General features: G+C 41.6%; 1 protein-coding gene across 1 annotated transcript in view; it reads left to right on the top strand.

Moving 5' to 3' along the window:
- The window catches only part of LOC145341373 (cadherin-related family member 3-like), a 77592-nt gene extending 71652 nt beyond the window's left edge, over nucleotides 1–5940 (top strand). Inside the window, exons 16-19 of the mRNA XM_080186313.1 lie at nucleotides 177–196; nucleotides 301–332; nucleotides 1941–1989; nucleotides 5465–5940. Coding sequence (XP_080042439.1) covers nucleotides 177–196; nucleotides 301–332; nucleotides 1941–1989; nucleotides 5465–5643 — 280 coding nt within the window. The 3' untranslated portion in view covers nucleotides 5644–5940. The remainder of the gene's footprint in view (nucleotides 1–176; nucleotides 197–300; nucleotides 333–1940; nucleotides 1990–5464) is intronic.
- Nucleotides 5941–16551: the final 10611 nt, after the last annotated feature.

Raw genomic sequence — 16551 nt, 5'->3', positions numbered from 1 at the left:
TTGTGATTCATGTACCAGGATGCCCAGATCCCTCTGTACCACTGAGTTCTGCAGTCTCTCTCCACTCAAGTGATATACTGTTTTCTATTTTTTTTGCTGAAAATAAGAGTAAAGAACTGTATTGTCTTGTGATATTTCCTTATGATTAACTTTTTGTTGTCCTGCTATTTTTGAAGGGTGAAGATTTACCTACCAGGTAGATATTATTTTTGATTAAATTAAACCTTAAAATCACAATACCAAACCAAGCCTAATTTGTAATGTATCTTTGCAATAAACTTGTTGTCTTTTTAAAAACAGAACCTAAGAAAGAAAAGCTAGAAGTTGTAACGGTAAGCATTAAGATTTCCAGCTGAGGAATTCCTTTTATTATTAAGAGTTGATTTTACAAAATTGTGTGGTTGGCATGACTGCTGGTGTACGAGGAGTCCATGGGTGGGATTTTCTGACCACACACGTCCCAAGACTGGAAATTCCTGCTCGACTCAATAGACCTTTAAAGGCCGAATTTTCTGTCTTGCCTGCTAAGATTATGGCGGGCAGGATGGGAAATTTTCAGCCCATATCTAGGAATTGCAGTATTCCTAGAATCTCCACAGTGAAGAATGAGGTCATTCAGCTCATCAAGCCTGCACCTGTAACAATCCCAACCAGGCCTTATCTCCATAAACCTGTGTATTTATCCTGCTAATCTCCCTGACACTAAGGGGCAATTTAGCATGGCCAATCAACCTAACCTGCATATCTTTGGAGTGTGAGAGGAAACCAGATCATCTGGAGGAAACCCACGCAGACACAGGGAGAACATGCAAACTCCACACAGACAGTGATCTGAGGCCGGAATTGAACCCAGGTCCCTGGCACTGTGAGGCAGCAGTATTAATCAATGTTCCACTGTGCCGCCTTATGATTCTCTCAGATTTCCCTCTACTGAACAAAATAATGCCTAGTACAGTTTTACAGCAGATAAGGCCACCACTGGGAGTGTGAATTTGTAAACTCAACCCTGGTAGATGGCAAATATTGTAGTGAAATGCCAAATTCACATAATGAAGATTATATGATGCAAACCTGGAAATGAGGATGTGGAGAATGATTCCTCTATGTCCTTTCATCTCAGGAAACTGGTTTTGAGTCCAGCAAACCTCCTCTCACTACTTCTGAATGTCTCCTCAAAATCACCAAGGAGCCCCCTGCCTATCAACAATCTCCCTCAGAAAGAGCACAGGGGTGGGTTGAGGGAAGAGTAAGAGGTTGTGAAAATGTTACGTTGGCGTAGTGGATAACCTCCTGAGGTTGAGGCATGCTATTAGCTCACGTTAAATGGAACTTTACTTTGAGTCTAATATTATTATATAGCCAATCACATCTGTTGTTAATGTTAAAGAGCAAAAATGTAAAGTTTGCAGTTCAATAAATCTGTGCTGTAGGGGATTAAATATTTGGTGAAGGGTGATCTTTCCCACTGATCAAAACACTCCCAGCTACCATCATGGAAGGGTTGAATTGGAGTTTATTCCCATTAGGCTGCATGCTTGACACTGATGCAGCAGTTAAATCTTTCACATTGCACAATACCAAATTATTCCGCAGCAATTAGCAATGGGTGTTGACAGGAAGACTACCTGGCAGAGTTGGCCTCACAGCGCTAAAATGCGGAAATGACTTTCTAAACTACTGCCTTTACATTTTTAATGTAGAAAAGAGATCGTTATCTTGTCAACACTGTTCTAACATTAGAAACTTCTACAGCAGCTGGAAGCTGATGATCACCATTCAGCATATATTTAAGCAGCACATGTGGAACTCTGACTTATATTTTTATTACAAGGATTGAATGGGACTGCACAAGAAAAGGTTGGACAAGCAAGTAAATACTGCCAACATGTTAATCTGACTGAATGCAATTTGACTTATATGCCATTGGCCTTTCCCCACAGGAGGTAACTAAGTATGATACCATTTTCGATGGACAAGCAGTTGATCCAGGTAATGCTCGATACTTTTTCCAATGGAGAGAGGCATGTGTGCTTTCTTATTCACACAAATAATCTCAGGTTAAAAGCCCTGCAGAGCAGTGGTCTGGTAGCTACAGCTTCACCATTAAATTTACAACATCCAATTCAAACTTTCCAGCATCTTTGAGTGCTATGTATGTTGGGGTGATCAGGTGACCCTCCATCCAGGAACTGCCCTTTCAAGGCAGTTGTCACTTGCAGTGTGGAGCGAATAAGACCTGCAATAAATACTTGTGTTCCCTGACACCCGCCTGTGGAGTGAGTTCTTGAGGATACTCCTCAGCAGTAAAGAATCTAACAATAATTTGTAAGACAGAATATCTGGGGAAAAGGAGAGCAGCATTAGGATCATAGAACTCAGCCCATCGAGTCTGCATCAACCACAATCCCACCCAGGCTCCATCCCTGTAACCCCATGCATGTACCCTTGTTAGTGCCCCTGACACTAAGGGACAATTTGACATGGCCAATCCACCAAACCTGCACATCTTTGGGCTGTGAGAGATAATTGGAGCACTTGGAGGAAATCCACACAGACACGAGGAGAATGTGCAAACTCAACACCGGCAGTGACCCAAGCTGAGAATCAAACCTGGGTCCTTGATACTATGAGGCAGCAATGCTAATCACTGTGCCACCTTGCTGCCTGTGCTTAGGATATTCCTCTTATGCACATTACTCGAAGTGTGCTTTATGGCTGGTCAGAGAAGCAGTGGCAGTGACAGTCTTAGTGCACATTTCTGTGGATCGTTTTTCATTCTTGCACTGATGAAGAAAGAATGGATATGAGGCTGGAAATGATAACTGGAGAGGAGAGACCTTTTACGGTGTGGATAAGTAAGAGTTCACAGTTGAACATGTCCCCTAAAGTGGCACCTTATGAATATGTCTCCAAATCTATTCTGTAAGTAGGGTCTCCAGGAAATATTGACATATTCCCAGGTATGCCTGCAAATTCTGATATAATCCCAAGGACTGCTAACTCAACTGGAAAACATTGTCAGCTATCCAAAACTAAAGGGTGCCCTAATTGAAAAAATAAAACATTCAGAGCTGAAATAACAGGTTAATATCTCATTAAGATCAAACCGTTGCACTCATCTTAGATCTTAATCACCTCTCCCATTTTCTCTTGAACCTCCTCTTTGGCTGGCATTAGGAATTGTCAGAGTAATTGAATTATAAATGGCTTATGAATAGTTAGATCTATGCTGGTAGTTGACTTGATGTAAATGAGACCTGACTATCAATGTAGTCCAAGGCTTCCAACGCTATTGGGTGAGTACTGTCATTACTAAACTTACTGCCAACTTGATTTATATCTATCATAGTGGCTATGCTACTGATCGAGTGGTACTCCTCAGCAGTAAAGAATCTAACAATAATTTATAAGACAGAACATCTGGGGAAAAGGAGAGCAGCATTAGAATCATAGAACTCGGCCCATCGAGCCTGCATCAACCATAATCCCACCCAGGCCCCATCCCTGTAACCCCATGCATGTACCCTTTTTAGTGCCCCTGACACTAAGGGGCAATGTGACATGGCCAATCCACCTGACGAAGGGACAGGTTGTCCCGAAAGCTTGAGGCTTTTGCTACAAATAAACCTGTTTGGACTTTAAACTGGTGTTGTGGGATTTCTTTGTGTTTTACCTCAGTCCAACGACGACATCTCCACATCCTGATCGAGTGACCCAGGATAAATATAGAATACTGCAGATGCTAGAATCTGAAACAAAAACAAAAAATGCTGGAAAATCTCAGCAGGTTTTACAGCATCTGTGAGGAGACAATAGAGGCAACATTTCGGATCTAGGTGACCCTTCATCAGAGTAACCCAGGAGTCTCGACTCATAACTTATAAATCCCACCATAGCAGTTAGGGAATTAAAAAATTCAATTAATTAAATACAAACAGGGCTTATAAACAATCTAGGGTGGGATTTTCTGGCCTTGTTTGAACTGAGATTGTAAAATCTTGATTTATTATTGTCACATGTATTAGTATATAGTGAAAAGTATTGTTTCTTGGGCACTATACAGACAAAGCATACCATATATAGAGAAGGAAAGGAGAGGGCGCAGAATGTAGTGTTCCAGTCATAGCTAGGGCGTGGAGAAAGATTAACTTAATGTGAGGTAGATCCATTCAAAAGTCTGATGGAAGCAAATTCAACAGTTAATGGATCTTCCCATTGTCCGCCTTTGCCCGCTCCAATTCCTGTGGTGGACGGAGCGGTAGAATTTCAGCACTATTATCAATAAAAATGACAACAAAACTATTGGATTGTTGTAAAAACCTACCTGGTTTATTGATGCCCTATGGAAAGAAAATCTGCTGTCCTCTCCTATCTGGCCTCTTTATGACTCCAGACCCATGGCAATGTGGTTGATGGTTAACTGCCCTTTGAAATGGCCTAACTATATACAAGAAAGTTGCTCATCACCACCTCCTTAAAGGGCAATTCAGGATGGACAATAAATACAGACATTTCCAACAATGCTCACATCCCGTGAATGTATCAATAATAGATAAGCCAAAATCCAATTCTACAAGAGTGATTACTCACAAGTGAAGTGCTTTGGGATGTCCATGGGATGTTAAAAACTGTAATATAAATGCAAATTTTACTTTAACTTGATGCAACAAGATGCTGCAGCCCTGTTTGACATGGGGAGCATTTTTCAATGTCAGCTTGATATTTCAAATTAAGTATGATGGCCTTGGAAGTGTAAGCATGAAAGATGCTGGGGTTTCTGTCATTTCTTTCCACGTTACCTAGTTGATGTTGAAGCATATTTTGGGCAAGGTTCTTATGGCGCAGTGGACATAGCCTTAATATGCGATGTCAAAGTTAGGTAGCTTTAACTTGGTAATTGTCCTAAGATATGATTTTGCATCCATTTACTTTGCATCATTTTTGATATTTTACTCGATCGGCGATATCCTGTCCACTAGCTGCATGTTCAGCTTCAAGTATGATTACCATACTTCTCTATTACACCATTCCTACACTGGGGTAGTTCTGCTTATGTTCCCTTGCCACCCTTTTCCAGCTACTCTCAAACACAACTAAAACAAGCAGCTATGTTTAAATGAAGCATTCCTTTAAGAATAGCCACTCTCATGATTCTCCACACCCTATCATTCACTTCACTCATGGGGAAAATGTAGGAAGCAGATTTGAATTACTGTTCTAAGCCAATGCAATTTAACCCAACTAGACCAATGGAAAGAGCACAGTAATCCAGGTTCCATTTCCCCTGGGATGACTGAATTGGGCCCTCATGTTTCTTTAGTAGACATGGATTTTGACTTTTTCCTCATTGCTAATGCACAGTTCGCAGAGCTACTGAGTATTAATTCGGACTTTGTTTTCCATTCCTACTTTAATATCTGAGTAATGATGTCCCCATTGAAAATAATAAATGTGTTTAATTCAGTTACAGGGAGATGGTATGAATACAACAGTGCAACAGGAGCAAGGAAGTGGAAGGAAGCCAATGAGTCAAATGAGACAAATATGAAGAGTGTGCCGGAGAAGGCAGAGCCCAAGAAACCCCAGGCACCAAAAAAAGATGAATTAGCTCAAGGAAAAAGAAAGGAAAGCTTGAAATCTTAAATATTTGCTCATTTGTACAATTCTGTCGAACAATTTATAATTTTAATTAGTAAGTACATATAGCATTTTGTTCAGTGATGTATTCTTAATTATAAAACAGAAATGGATTTTGAAATGTGACTAATATCACTGATTTATCTGTGATTTTCAGCCAATTAATGCATTGAATGCATAAAACTTTAATCTTCAGTCCACAAAAATATTTCATTATATTATTTTAAGCATATTAGAATTTCGCAGGAATGTAAAAAGCCTCTTTGCAATTAATCACAACCTTAATATTTAAAATGTTTTAAGGAGCAGTGCAAATAATGGAAGTTTAATGAATCAATAATAAAAACAATTTCCTTATTATTATCTTAATTTAACTAATTTATTGACCCATTTATTAAGCCTGTACTTTTGTTGAATCAACTGTTAGCCATGGGGGTTGCTGTTCTTCTGGCAAATGATCATAGTCGAGATCTTTTGTGTATTAGTGCCTTTGATACTTTTGGCGCTAATTATTTCAAAGATCAGTTTTATTAGGCTGCCTTATTCCCTGATGATGTTCTGAAGATAATCATGAATCTTTGGGTGGAAAGCAGAAGCAAAAGCATTACACAGGAATAGTTCTCAGCAAAGAGAAACAGTCATGGGGATCACATCTGGCTCACATCTGGGGTAGAATCTGCAATGTGTCTTCCACATTTTTGGGTCTGAAATGGCATTCAAAAGTAGATCTTAAGATGTAGGAGCGGACGTAGACCCATCAAGTCTGCTCTGCAATTCAATGAGATCATGATTGAACTGATATTAAAATCCTTAATTCTACTTAGCATATGCTATCCAACTGGTTCAGATGCTGGAATGGAGGCAGGCATGCTTTAAATATAATCAAGGCCACAAACGCAGTTTTTTCCCAGGATGGAAGAGTCAATTACTAGGGGGCATAAGTGTAAGGTGCAAGGGGCAGGGATTAGAGAAGATGTACCAGGCAAGTTTTTTACACAAAGAATGGTGGGTGCCTGGAATTTGCTGCCGGGGGAGGTAGTTGAAGCAGATAAAAGAATGACTTTAAGAGGTGTCTTGACAAATAAATGAATAGGATGGCAGTAGAAAGATATGGTTCCCAGAGAGGTAGGGGGTTTTAGTTCCATCAGGCAGTGTGGTCAGTGCAGGTTTGGAGGGTGAAAGGGCCTGTTCCTGTGCTGTAATTTTCCTTGTTCTTTGAGCCAAGTCCTTTTTGATTGACATTCTGCATATTTTCAACACCTTCTGTCTTTTTGACATTTTAGGTTTGCAGTATTTGCATTTTTCTTTTAATTTTACAAAATAAGGGAATTGGGCTGGAGCCGATGCTTCAGCATCAGACTTGTATGAATATATTTGTAAATAATGAGACAGCATCTACATAATAATGGTTCAGTACAATTCAGCATGAATTGTAAATAAGGCAAAGTTATTCCTGCTGGATTTTCACCCAGATCAATTCTCCTAATTCCATTGTGCTTTTTGGCACCATCTGCGATCCACTGGCCAAGTCTTAAGTCACCTTATTTGCAAAATTATGATGAGGGTCTTGAGCTTTCTGCTTTTACACCTGCAAATCATTCAGGCAGGTTAGCATGTGAATTTTTAGGTACAGCTGAGATGTCTGTAGGTGAGGAATTTGGGGACTTGTTTCTTTTCAAAAAAAATACTTTTTATGGGGTCTGGTATCACTGGATAGGCCAACATTTGTTGGCCATTCCAAATTGCCCTTGCAGTCCATGGGGTGCAGGTACACGGAAAGTACTGTTAGGAAGGTTGTTCTGAGATTTTGACCCAGTGACGATGAAGGAACGGCAAAATGGTTCCATGACAGAATGGTGTGTGGCTTGGAGGGGAACTTACAGGTCTTCTCATTCTAAGTGGTAGGAGATGCAGGTTTGGAAGGGCTTGCCGTACTTTGCTGGATTTTTGCAATGCATCTTCTTTGTAGTACGCACTGCTGCCACTGTGCATTGATGGTGGGGGGGGGCGGGGGTGCGGGGAGGGGAATAAATGTTTAGGTTAATGGATGAGGTATTGATCAAGTGGGCTGTTTTCTCCTGGATGGTGTTGAGTTTCTTGAGTGTTGTTGGAGCTGTACTCATTAAGGCAAGTGAAGAGTATTCCCTCACACCCCTGGCTTGTGCCTTGTAGATGGTGGATAGGCTTTGGGAGTCAAAAGGTGAGCTACTTGCCTCAGAATTCCCAGCCACTGACCTGCTCTTGCAGCCACGGTACTTATATGGCTGGTCCAGTTCAGATTTTGGTGAATAATAACCACCCAGGAAGTTGATGGTGGTGGATTCAGTGATAGTAATGCCACTGAATGTCATGGGGCGATGATTAGATCCTGTCTTGTTGGAGATGTTATTAATAGTACTTGTGTGGCATGAATGTCACTTGTCACATTTCCCCCGATTGCTGTTGACTGCAGTTTTACTCGGGCTCCTTAATGTCACACTCAGTTAAATGCTGTCTTGATGTCAAAGGGATTACTTTTTGTGATTACTGAGCTGACAACCACTCTTTGCAACATTTACAGGTATACACACTGCTGTTCTATTCATTCATTGGATGTGAGTATTGCTGGCTAGGCCAGCATTTGTTACCCAGTCCTAATTGTCCTGAGAAGATGGTGGTGAATTGCCATCTTGAAGCACTGCAGTTAACGTGATGTAGGTACACCCACAGTGTTGTTAGAGAGGGACTTACAGGATTTTGACCCAGTGGCAGTGAAGAAATGGTTATATGCTTCCAAGTCAGGCTGGTGAGTGGCTCCAGGTGGCAATGTTTCCCATGTGTCTGCTGCCCTTGTCCTTCAGATGGCAGTGTTTGTGGGTTTGTAAAGTGCTAATGAGATATGGTGAGTTGCTGCAGTGCATCTTGTGGATGATACACATTGCTGCCAATGGGCCTGGTGGTGGAGAGAGTAGGTGTTTGTGAATGAGATGACACTCTTCTGGACAAATGGAGAGTATTCCATCATGATCTGTGTCTTGTGGACAGGTTTTAGGAAATCAGGAGATGATTTAATTGCTGAATGACTTCTTGCCACAGACATGCTCTTGTAGCCACAGTATTTATATGCGTAGTCCAGTTCCATTTCTGATCAATTGCAAACCCTTGGATGTTGTTAGTGGAGGATTCAGCGATGGTAATGCCATTGAATGTCAAGGGACAGTGGCTAGATTCTCTTTTTCTGGAAATGGTTATTGTCTAGCATCTTTGTGGTGTGAATGAATTTGGCTGAAGATTGGCATCTGTGAAGCTGGGGACATCCAGACGAGGCTGAAATGGACCATCACCCAGCAGCTCTGGCTGAAGATTATTGCAAATGTCTCAGCTTCATCTTCTGCATGGAGATGCTGGGCTCCCTCATCGTGGGGCTTCCTCCTCCAGTGAGTTGTTTAATTGTCCATTAGCTTAGCTCTAACCTGTTGGTTGTAGAATCGTTGAGCTTTGCCTGTTGTTTGCTGCTTCTGTTGTTTGGCATGCAAGTAGGCCTGTTTAGTTGATTCATCAGGTTGACACATAGGTACATCTGGTGTTGCTACTGGCGTGCCCTCCTGCACTCTTTATTGACCCAGGGTTGATCCCTTAGCTTTGTGGCAATGATAGAGTGGGAATAAACCAGGCCATGGCGTTACAGACTGTGGTTGAATACAGTGCTGCTGCTGCAGATGGCCCACAGTGCCTCATGGTTGCCCAGTTTTGATGTTTAGTTCAGTTTGAAATCTATCCCATTTAGCATGGTAGTAGTGCCACACAATACGACGGATGGTTTTCTCAATATGAAGATGGGATTTTGTCTCCACAAACCCTGTATGATGCTCACTCCTACAGATACTGTCATGGACAGATGCATCTGCTGCAGGCAAACTGGTGAATATAAGGTCAAGTATGTTTTTTCCTCTTATTGGTTACCTCAGCACCTGCCACAGACTCAGTTTAGCAGCTATGTCCTTTAGGACTTGGCCAGCTCAGTCTGCAGTGGTGTTACCAAACCATTCTTGGCGACGGATATTGAAGTCCCTCACCCAAAGCCACCCTATGCCCTTGCCATCCTCAAGACTTCCTACAAGTAGTGCTCATAATGGACGGGCACCAATCCATCAGCTGAGCGTTAGGAAGCGTGATACTTGATAATCATGTTTGACCCAATGCCATGAGACCTCATGGCGTTTGGAGATAAAGTTGAGGATTCCCTGGGCAACTTTCTCCTCACTGCATACCATTGTGCAGCCACCACCTCTGCTATGTGTGCCCTGCCAGTGGGACAAGCTTTGACTCTGACAAAGTGGCATCGAGACTCAGAACGTTGGCTCTATTCTCTCTCTACAAATGCTGTCAGACCTGCTGAGATTTTCCAGAATTTCCTGCTTTTGTTTCAGGTTCCAGCATCCGCGGCATTTTTCCTTTATTTCCCATTGGTTTGTGCCACGCATTTCATGTCAGATGGATACAGTCAAAATTGGCCCCGTTATTTTGATTGTAACTTTAATTTAACCATAATTACTATTTCCCTAATGAGTTAAATGGAGGTATAATGCATTGTCACTGAATAATTAAAACATCAATGGAAGCATTTATTAGAGTTACAGGAAATGAGCCCAAATGACAATGGGCAGCTGCTTTCTGATTGACTTCTCACTGTACTTGATAGCAATACCATTGTAGATTTAAGCGGAGCTAGCACACATTTAACTTATTTGGCTTTGTTGTTCAGACATTGCAATGTTTCAGGTGATTGGAGTGTTTGTTCCCTAATAGTGACAGTTGTACTGGAGCGTAGGAAGGCGAAGCAGTGTGATGTCTGTTGCAGAGAGTGTATGGTCAGCAGAATGACTATTTGACATTGACATAGTAGCAGTGTATTGTTTTCACCTCTGCAGAGATTTGCGAGCCAATACAACGCTCAGTAACATAGCAACCTGGAGTCTCTCTTTTCTACACCGCCCCAAAGATTGCTGCTGTCAAGGTAACAAAAACTGAGGTTAATTTTATCTGGGCGAGAGGTGAACTGTCTGTTTTACACCCCATCCACTCTTCCTCTCTACCTTACTTCAACAGAAAGAATAATCAGATGATTTGAGAGATAGACAGCACATCCAGCCCACCCATCTCCATTTCTTAGCTTTATGCCCGCTGACATTGTCAACATTTCACTTTCTACAGGTCTCCTTCCCATCACTTTTTCACTCACGCTCCTTAAAAAAAAATCCCAATCCATCACTGTTTGCTCACACCAACCAGCACTTTCTCTCCTAATGCTTTGAAAGCATTCCCTACTCTATATCAGTTCCTTCAATTGAGCAAGCTCCCAGTATTCAGGCTGTCATAGCTAATGTCATGAATGACATTCTGTGTGACAGTCATTGTGACTCTTTCTGCCACCTTCTGTACATTGTTTTCCTCACCATCTCTCTTCCTTGGCCAAACATGGCATCACATTCTCCTGCTTCCAATTTACCTCTTCCACTTCAGTCATTCATTTTCTAAACAGTATTTCTCCTGGGGCTACAAGGTCACCTCCAACAAGTCCCAGGATTTATCCTTGTTTGTTTCCCATTTATCATTTACGTTCAACAGGTTGGGGCAGGACTTTTCTCCCACTCTGGGTCATGTTTCGCAGCCGTGGGAGGTGGTGGGATCTGCCATTATCAACAGGGTTTACTGCTGAGCATACCCCTCACCACTGGGAAACCCGCAGCAGGTGTAGGATCACGCCGGCATGAACAGGAGGCGATGATAACATAATTCCCAAGCAGGAGGTTAAGTTTACGCACGCACGCGGATAAGATCAATTCTATCTTCCTGCCATTGTAGCTGACACTTGGATGTGGGTGGCAAGGGTGCAAAATGTATACTGGATAGGGGATTTCAATGTCCTCGGGTCCTAAAGGATATAACTGCTGGATTGGATCTGGTGAAGGAACCAACAAGAGGGAAAAACATACTTGAACTCATCCTTACCAATCAATCGGCTGCAGATGAATCCGTCCATGACAGTATCAGTAAGATCGACAATCGCACAGTCCTTGTGGAAATGAAGTCTCGCCTTCACATTGAGAATGACCTCCATCATGTGTGCGGTGCTATCACCATGCTAAATGGGACAGACTTCAAACCCATCTAGCAACTCAAGGTTGGGAAGCATGAGGCGCTAAGGGCCTTCAACAGCAGCGAAACTGTACACCAGCACAATCTGCCACCTCATGGCCTGGCATATTACCCACTCAACCATTACCATCAAGCCAGGGGATCAACCCTGGTTCAATGGAGAGGGCAGGAGCATGCTAGGAGCCACACCAGACATACCTAAAAATGAGGTGTCAACCTGGTGAAGCTACCAAACACGACTATTTGCATGCCAAATGGCAAAAACAGCAAGTGATAGATAGAGCTAAGCTACCCAACAACCAACAGATCAGTTCTAAGTTCTGCAATCCTTCCACATCCAGTCATGAATGGTGTCGACAATTAAACAACTCACTGGCAGAGCAGGCTCCATATATATCTCTCTATCCTCAATGATGGAGGGGCCCAGCACAAAAGATAAGGCTGAAGCAATCGTAACAATCTTCAGCTAGAAGTGCCAAGTAGATGATTCATCTTGGCCTCCTCTACTGGTCCCCTGGCATCTCAGGTGCCAGGCTCCAGCCAATTTGATTCACTCCAGATGATATCAAGAAATGGTTGGAGGTGTGGATACTGCAAAGGCAATGAGCCCTGATAAATTCCAGCAATAGGTCTGAAGACTTGTGCTCCAGAACTTGCCACTCCCTTAGCCAAACTCTTCCAGTACTGTTACAATACTGGTGTCTACCCAACAATGTGGAAAATTGCCCAGGTATTTCCTGTACACCAAAAGCAGGACAAATCCAACCCAGCCAATTAGCTACCGCCCAATCAATCTACTCTCAATCATTAGTAAATTGATGGAGGGGGTCACCGACAGTGCTATCAAGCAGCACCTGCTCAGCAACAACCTGGTCAGTGACGTCCAGTTTGGGTTTTGTCAGGTCACTCAGCTCCTGACCTCATCACAGCCTTGATTCAAACATGGATGAAAGAGCTGAGTTCCAAAGGTGAGGAGAGGGTGATCGAGTGTGGTATCAAGGAGCCCTAGCAAAATTGGAACCGATGGGTATCAAGGGCAAACACTCCTCTGGCTGAAATCATACCTGGTATATAGGAAAATGGTTGCGGTTGTGGAGGATCAGTCATCTCCAGGACATCTCTGCAGTAGTCCCTCAGGGTAGTGCCTAAGGCATAACAATCTTCAGCTGCTTCACCAATGACCTTCCCTCCATCATGAGGTCAAAAGTGAGGATGTTTGCTGATAATTGCACAATGTTCGACACTATTCATGACTCCTCAGATACTGAAGCAGTCCATGCTGAAATGCAACAAGATCTGGACAATATCCAGGCTTGGGCTGACAAGTGGCAAGTAACATTCACGCCACACAAATGCCAGGCAATGGCCATCATCAATGGGAGACCCTCTAACTGCCACCCCTTGGCATTTAATGGTGTTACCAGCAATGCATCTCACATTGTCAACATCCTTGGGGTTCGCATTGACCAGAAACTCAACTGGACTTATCACATAAACACAGTGGCTACAAGAGCAGGTCAGAGGCTAGGAATACTGTGGCAAGTAACTCATCTCCTGACTCCCCACAGCCTGTTCACCATCTACAAGCCACAAGTCATGAGCCTGATGGAACATTCTCCACTTGCCTGGAATGGGTGCAGCTCCAACAACAGCAAGAAACTTGACACCATCCAGGACAAAGCTGCCTGCTTGGTTGGCACCACATCTACAAACACCCACTCCCTCCACCACCGATGCTCAGTAGCCGCAATGTGCACTATCTACAAGATGCACTGTAGCAATTCACCAAACATCATTAGACAGCACCTTCCAAATCCACAACCACTTCTATCTGGAAGAACAAGAGCAGCAGAAACATGGGAACAACACCAGCTGCAAGTTCCCCTCCAAGCCACTCACTTGGAAATATATCGCCATTTCTTCGCAGTCGCTGAGTCAAAATCCTGGAATTCCCTCCTTAACAGCATTGTGGATGAATCCACAGCACATGGATTACAGTAATTCAAGAAGGCAGCTCACTGCCACCTGAACAAGGGCAATTAGGGATGGGTAATAAATGCTAGCCAGCCAGCAATGCCCACATCCCACGAATGAATATAAAAAAAGGAAGGTTGTTGTCTGAACTTATTAACTGTTTGACATGGGTTCCTTAATGAGCTGCGACTCCCTATAGCTTGATGACAAAGAAAACAGACCCGTCCATTGATTGACCCTTGTTGGCATCAATGTAACTTTGCAGTTGACTCCTTCCTGGGTAATTGCTTGGGCTGAGTGCTGTAATACCTGTAATTGACATTCTATTCAATGCTGATTTCAGCTGGACTGTGCCAAGATTTTTTCCGTCGATGGAACTAAATCATCTGGCGCATGAGCTGCCCTTTCTCATCATTGTAACTAACATTTTTCTTGGTAGTTATCTTTAGGTAGAAATTTCAGTTCAATAACTCCATTCTTGGTTGCTCAGTGAGTAGGAACTATTGTCTGCCCTTCTGCTCCAGTAATGACGTTGTCCCAAATTCTGTGGACAAGCAATTTGTAAAAAAAAGACACCACAATGTTACAATGTATCTTTTTTCAAATTTTAATTCTTTTTGGAGATTTTTGATCTTTGCAGATTAAAAATTCACATCATACAGGTATAACTTTGTATTGAGAAGACCTATGAGAGACCCATTCATTCTAAAATAATTTATCCAACTGTCTCAAAAATATACACTCAAAAAATATTTTACCCTTGGGTGTGCTCATTTTAACTTGATTTGTTAATGTCTTTTCAGGAATTAGCTAGCAATCAGGATTTTCTATTTATGGCTTTGCCAGCCTATGACTTTATTCCCTACTCATTTTAATGGTCAGGAAAATGGGAAGCTGCTAAGTGCACAACAGAGAACACCAGTCGCTATTTCTTACTGCTAATACCTTTGTTACTGTGTAATAATGTAATATTCAATTGTAAATAAATTTGACTGCTAGCTTAGACTGGTGCATGATATTTTTACTTTCTAATATGATAAGTATTCTACTTGACATCCAATACCAAGTGTATAGTAGAATGACACTTTTATAATCCTGCACTTGCTAACTTAGGCACAGTAGGTCTAACAATGGAGACTTGGATTCAATCTGCTTTTGAACATTGTAAAAACAGATAAACACATTGGGAGAAGTTTGAATCATAGCATTCATCTTTTCATGTCCTTTCCTTCCCGATCCATGTTCACTTCTCCCTCTCAAGTCACTCTGAGACGTTCTTTTATGTAAAGATATTTAACTGTAAGTTGTTGATGGTGTTTGTTTACTCAAGCTTCTTGGCAACCTGCAAGTATCAGTGCCAAATTTAATGAACAATATTTCATTTGTGTGTTTTTGATCATTTTAATTAGACCGTAAGGTTAAAATAAACATAAAAAATAAAGGGTAACACTGAAAGCCACTGAATGCTTAGTGCCATTTATCATCAAGAAACAGACTTTTTTATCAAAGTGTATTTGTGTTATTTGTTTTTCTCTTTGGGGAGCTGCTAAAAGGCTTTGGTATAGTTTCATTATGCGGTACAGTTTATTTATTAGTGTCACAAATAAGCTTACATTAACACTGCAATGAAGTTATTGTGAAAATCTCCTAATTCCCACACTTCGGCACCTATTCGGATACACTAAGGGAGAATTCAGCATGGCCAATGCACCTAACCAACATATCTTTTGGACTGTGGGAGGAAACCGGAGCACCCAGAGAAACCCACGCAAGGCTTTGATATAGTTTCATGTTGAATTCTTGAACCAAAGAAGACAATTTCTGTTTTGACAGTATTGTAAGTTAATTAAGGTTCAATATGCATTTCTTTGGTAGAATACTTATAGAAGACTCGAAATAGGTGATAAACTGAGAGTTCAGTTACAGCTACATGAAATGAAAACTGACAGAAAATTAATCAACTTTAAATTCTTCTTGGTATGAAGGAGAGCTACGTAGGCTTGTATGGCATCTTGTGCAGTAACAAGACTACAAATAAGTATACAAGATAGAGCAAATTTTGTGAAGATTGTAGGAACATTGTTTACAATCACACAGTTACTGTGTTGCCAGAGTAGTTGCCAGGTATTAGATCACTGGACAGCTTGTCCACATTAATTCCATACTTTATACTGGAGGTGAAGACTTATAGCTTACTTACATTGTTATTGGGCTATTTAGGAATAGACTCCCGTAAGAACAAAGAGATAGAGCATTGGCATGAAAATGCAAACACAACTGTTAGTCATAAAGGTGGCAGTTACCAAACTTTTTTTTATACAGCTGAAACTGTCTTTGAGGACAAAAGCAAGGTTGGAGAAAATAGTCTTTTGGCTATAAAACAAATAAGAATTCACACAGATATTTCATGACTGCATTAATCAAATTTAAACTTGTGTTATGTTGGAATGATTGGTTTATGATGCTACCTCTCATTTTCTATCTGACTACTTTGGCTGCCGAGCTGGACTTCTGATCATTATTTTGCAGGAGTCCCTCAGGAGACACGGATGTCGAAAATCTACAGCTTGACAGCTAATTAAAAAATTCTCTCACCAAGGTATGGATTATGAGTATAATAGAAAGCTTTGAACTTTTGAGAATCTGACATATTTTCCTAAAATGATACCCTGTATCAATCACCAGTAAGTCTAACCTGCTGCTATTATTGATAATAACATTCTGAGTTACAGGTTTCTAGCATCAAGGTCAAAAACATGTTTATCAGATTGAATATCTAGTCAAGTGATTGTCAGTGAATAT

The sequence above is a fragment of the Carcharhinus amblyrhynchos genome, chromosome 3 (assembly GCF_965287045.1).
Source record: "Carcharhinus amblyrhynchos chromosome 3, sCarAmb.v2.hapA, whole genome shotgun sequence".
NCBI classification, from domain to species: Eukaryota; Metazoa; Chordata; class Chondrichthyes; order Carcharhiniformes; family Carcharhinidae; genus Carcharhinus; species Carcharhinus amblyrhynchos.
The sequence above is the reverse complement of the archived record's forward strand: the minus strand, read 5'-3'. Positions and strand labels throughout refer to the sequence as shown.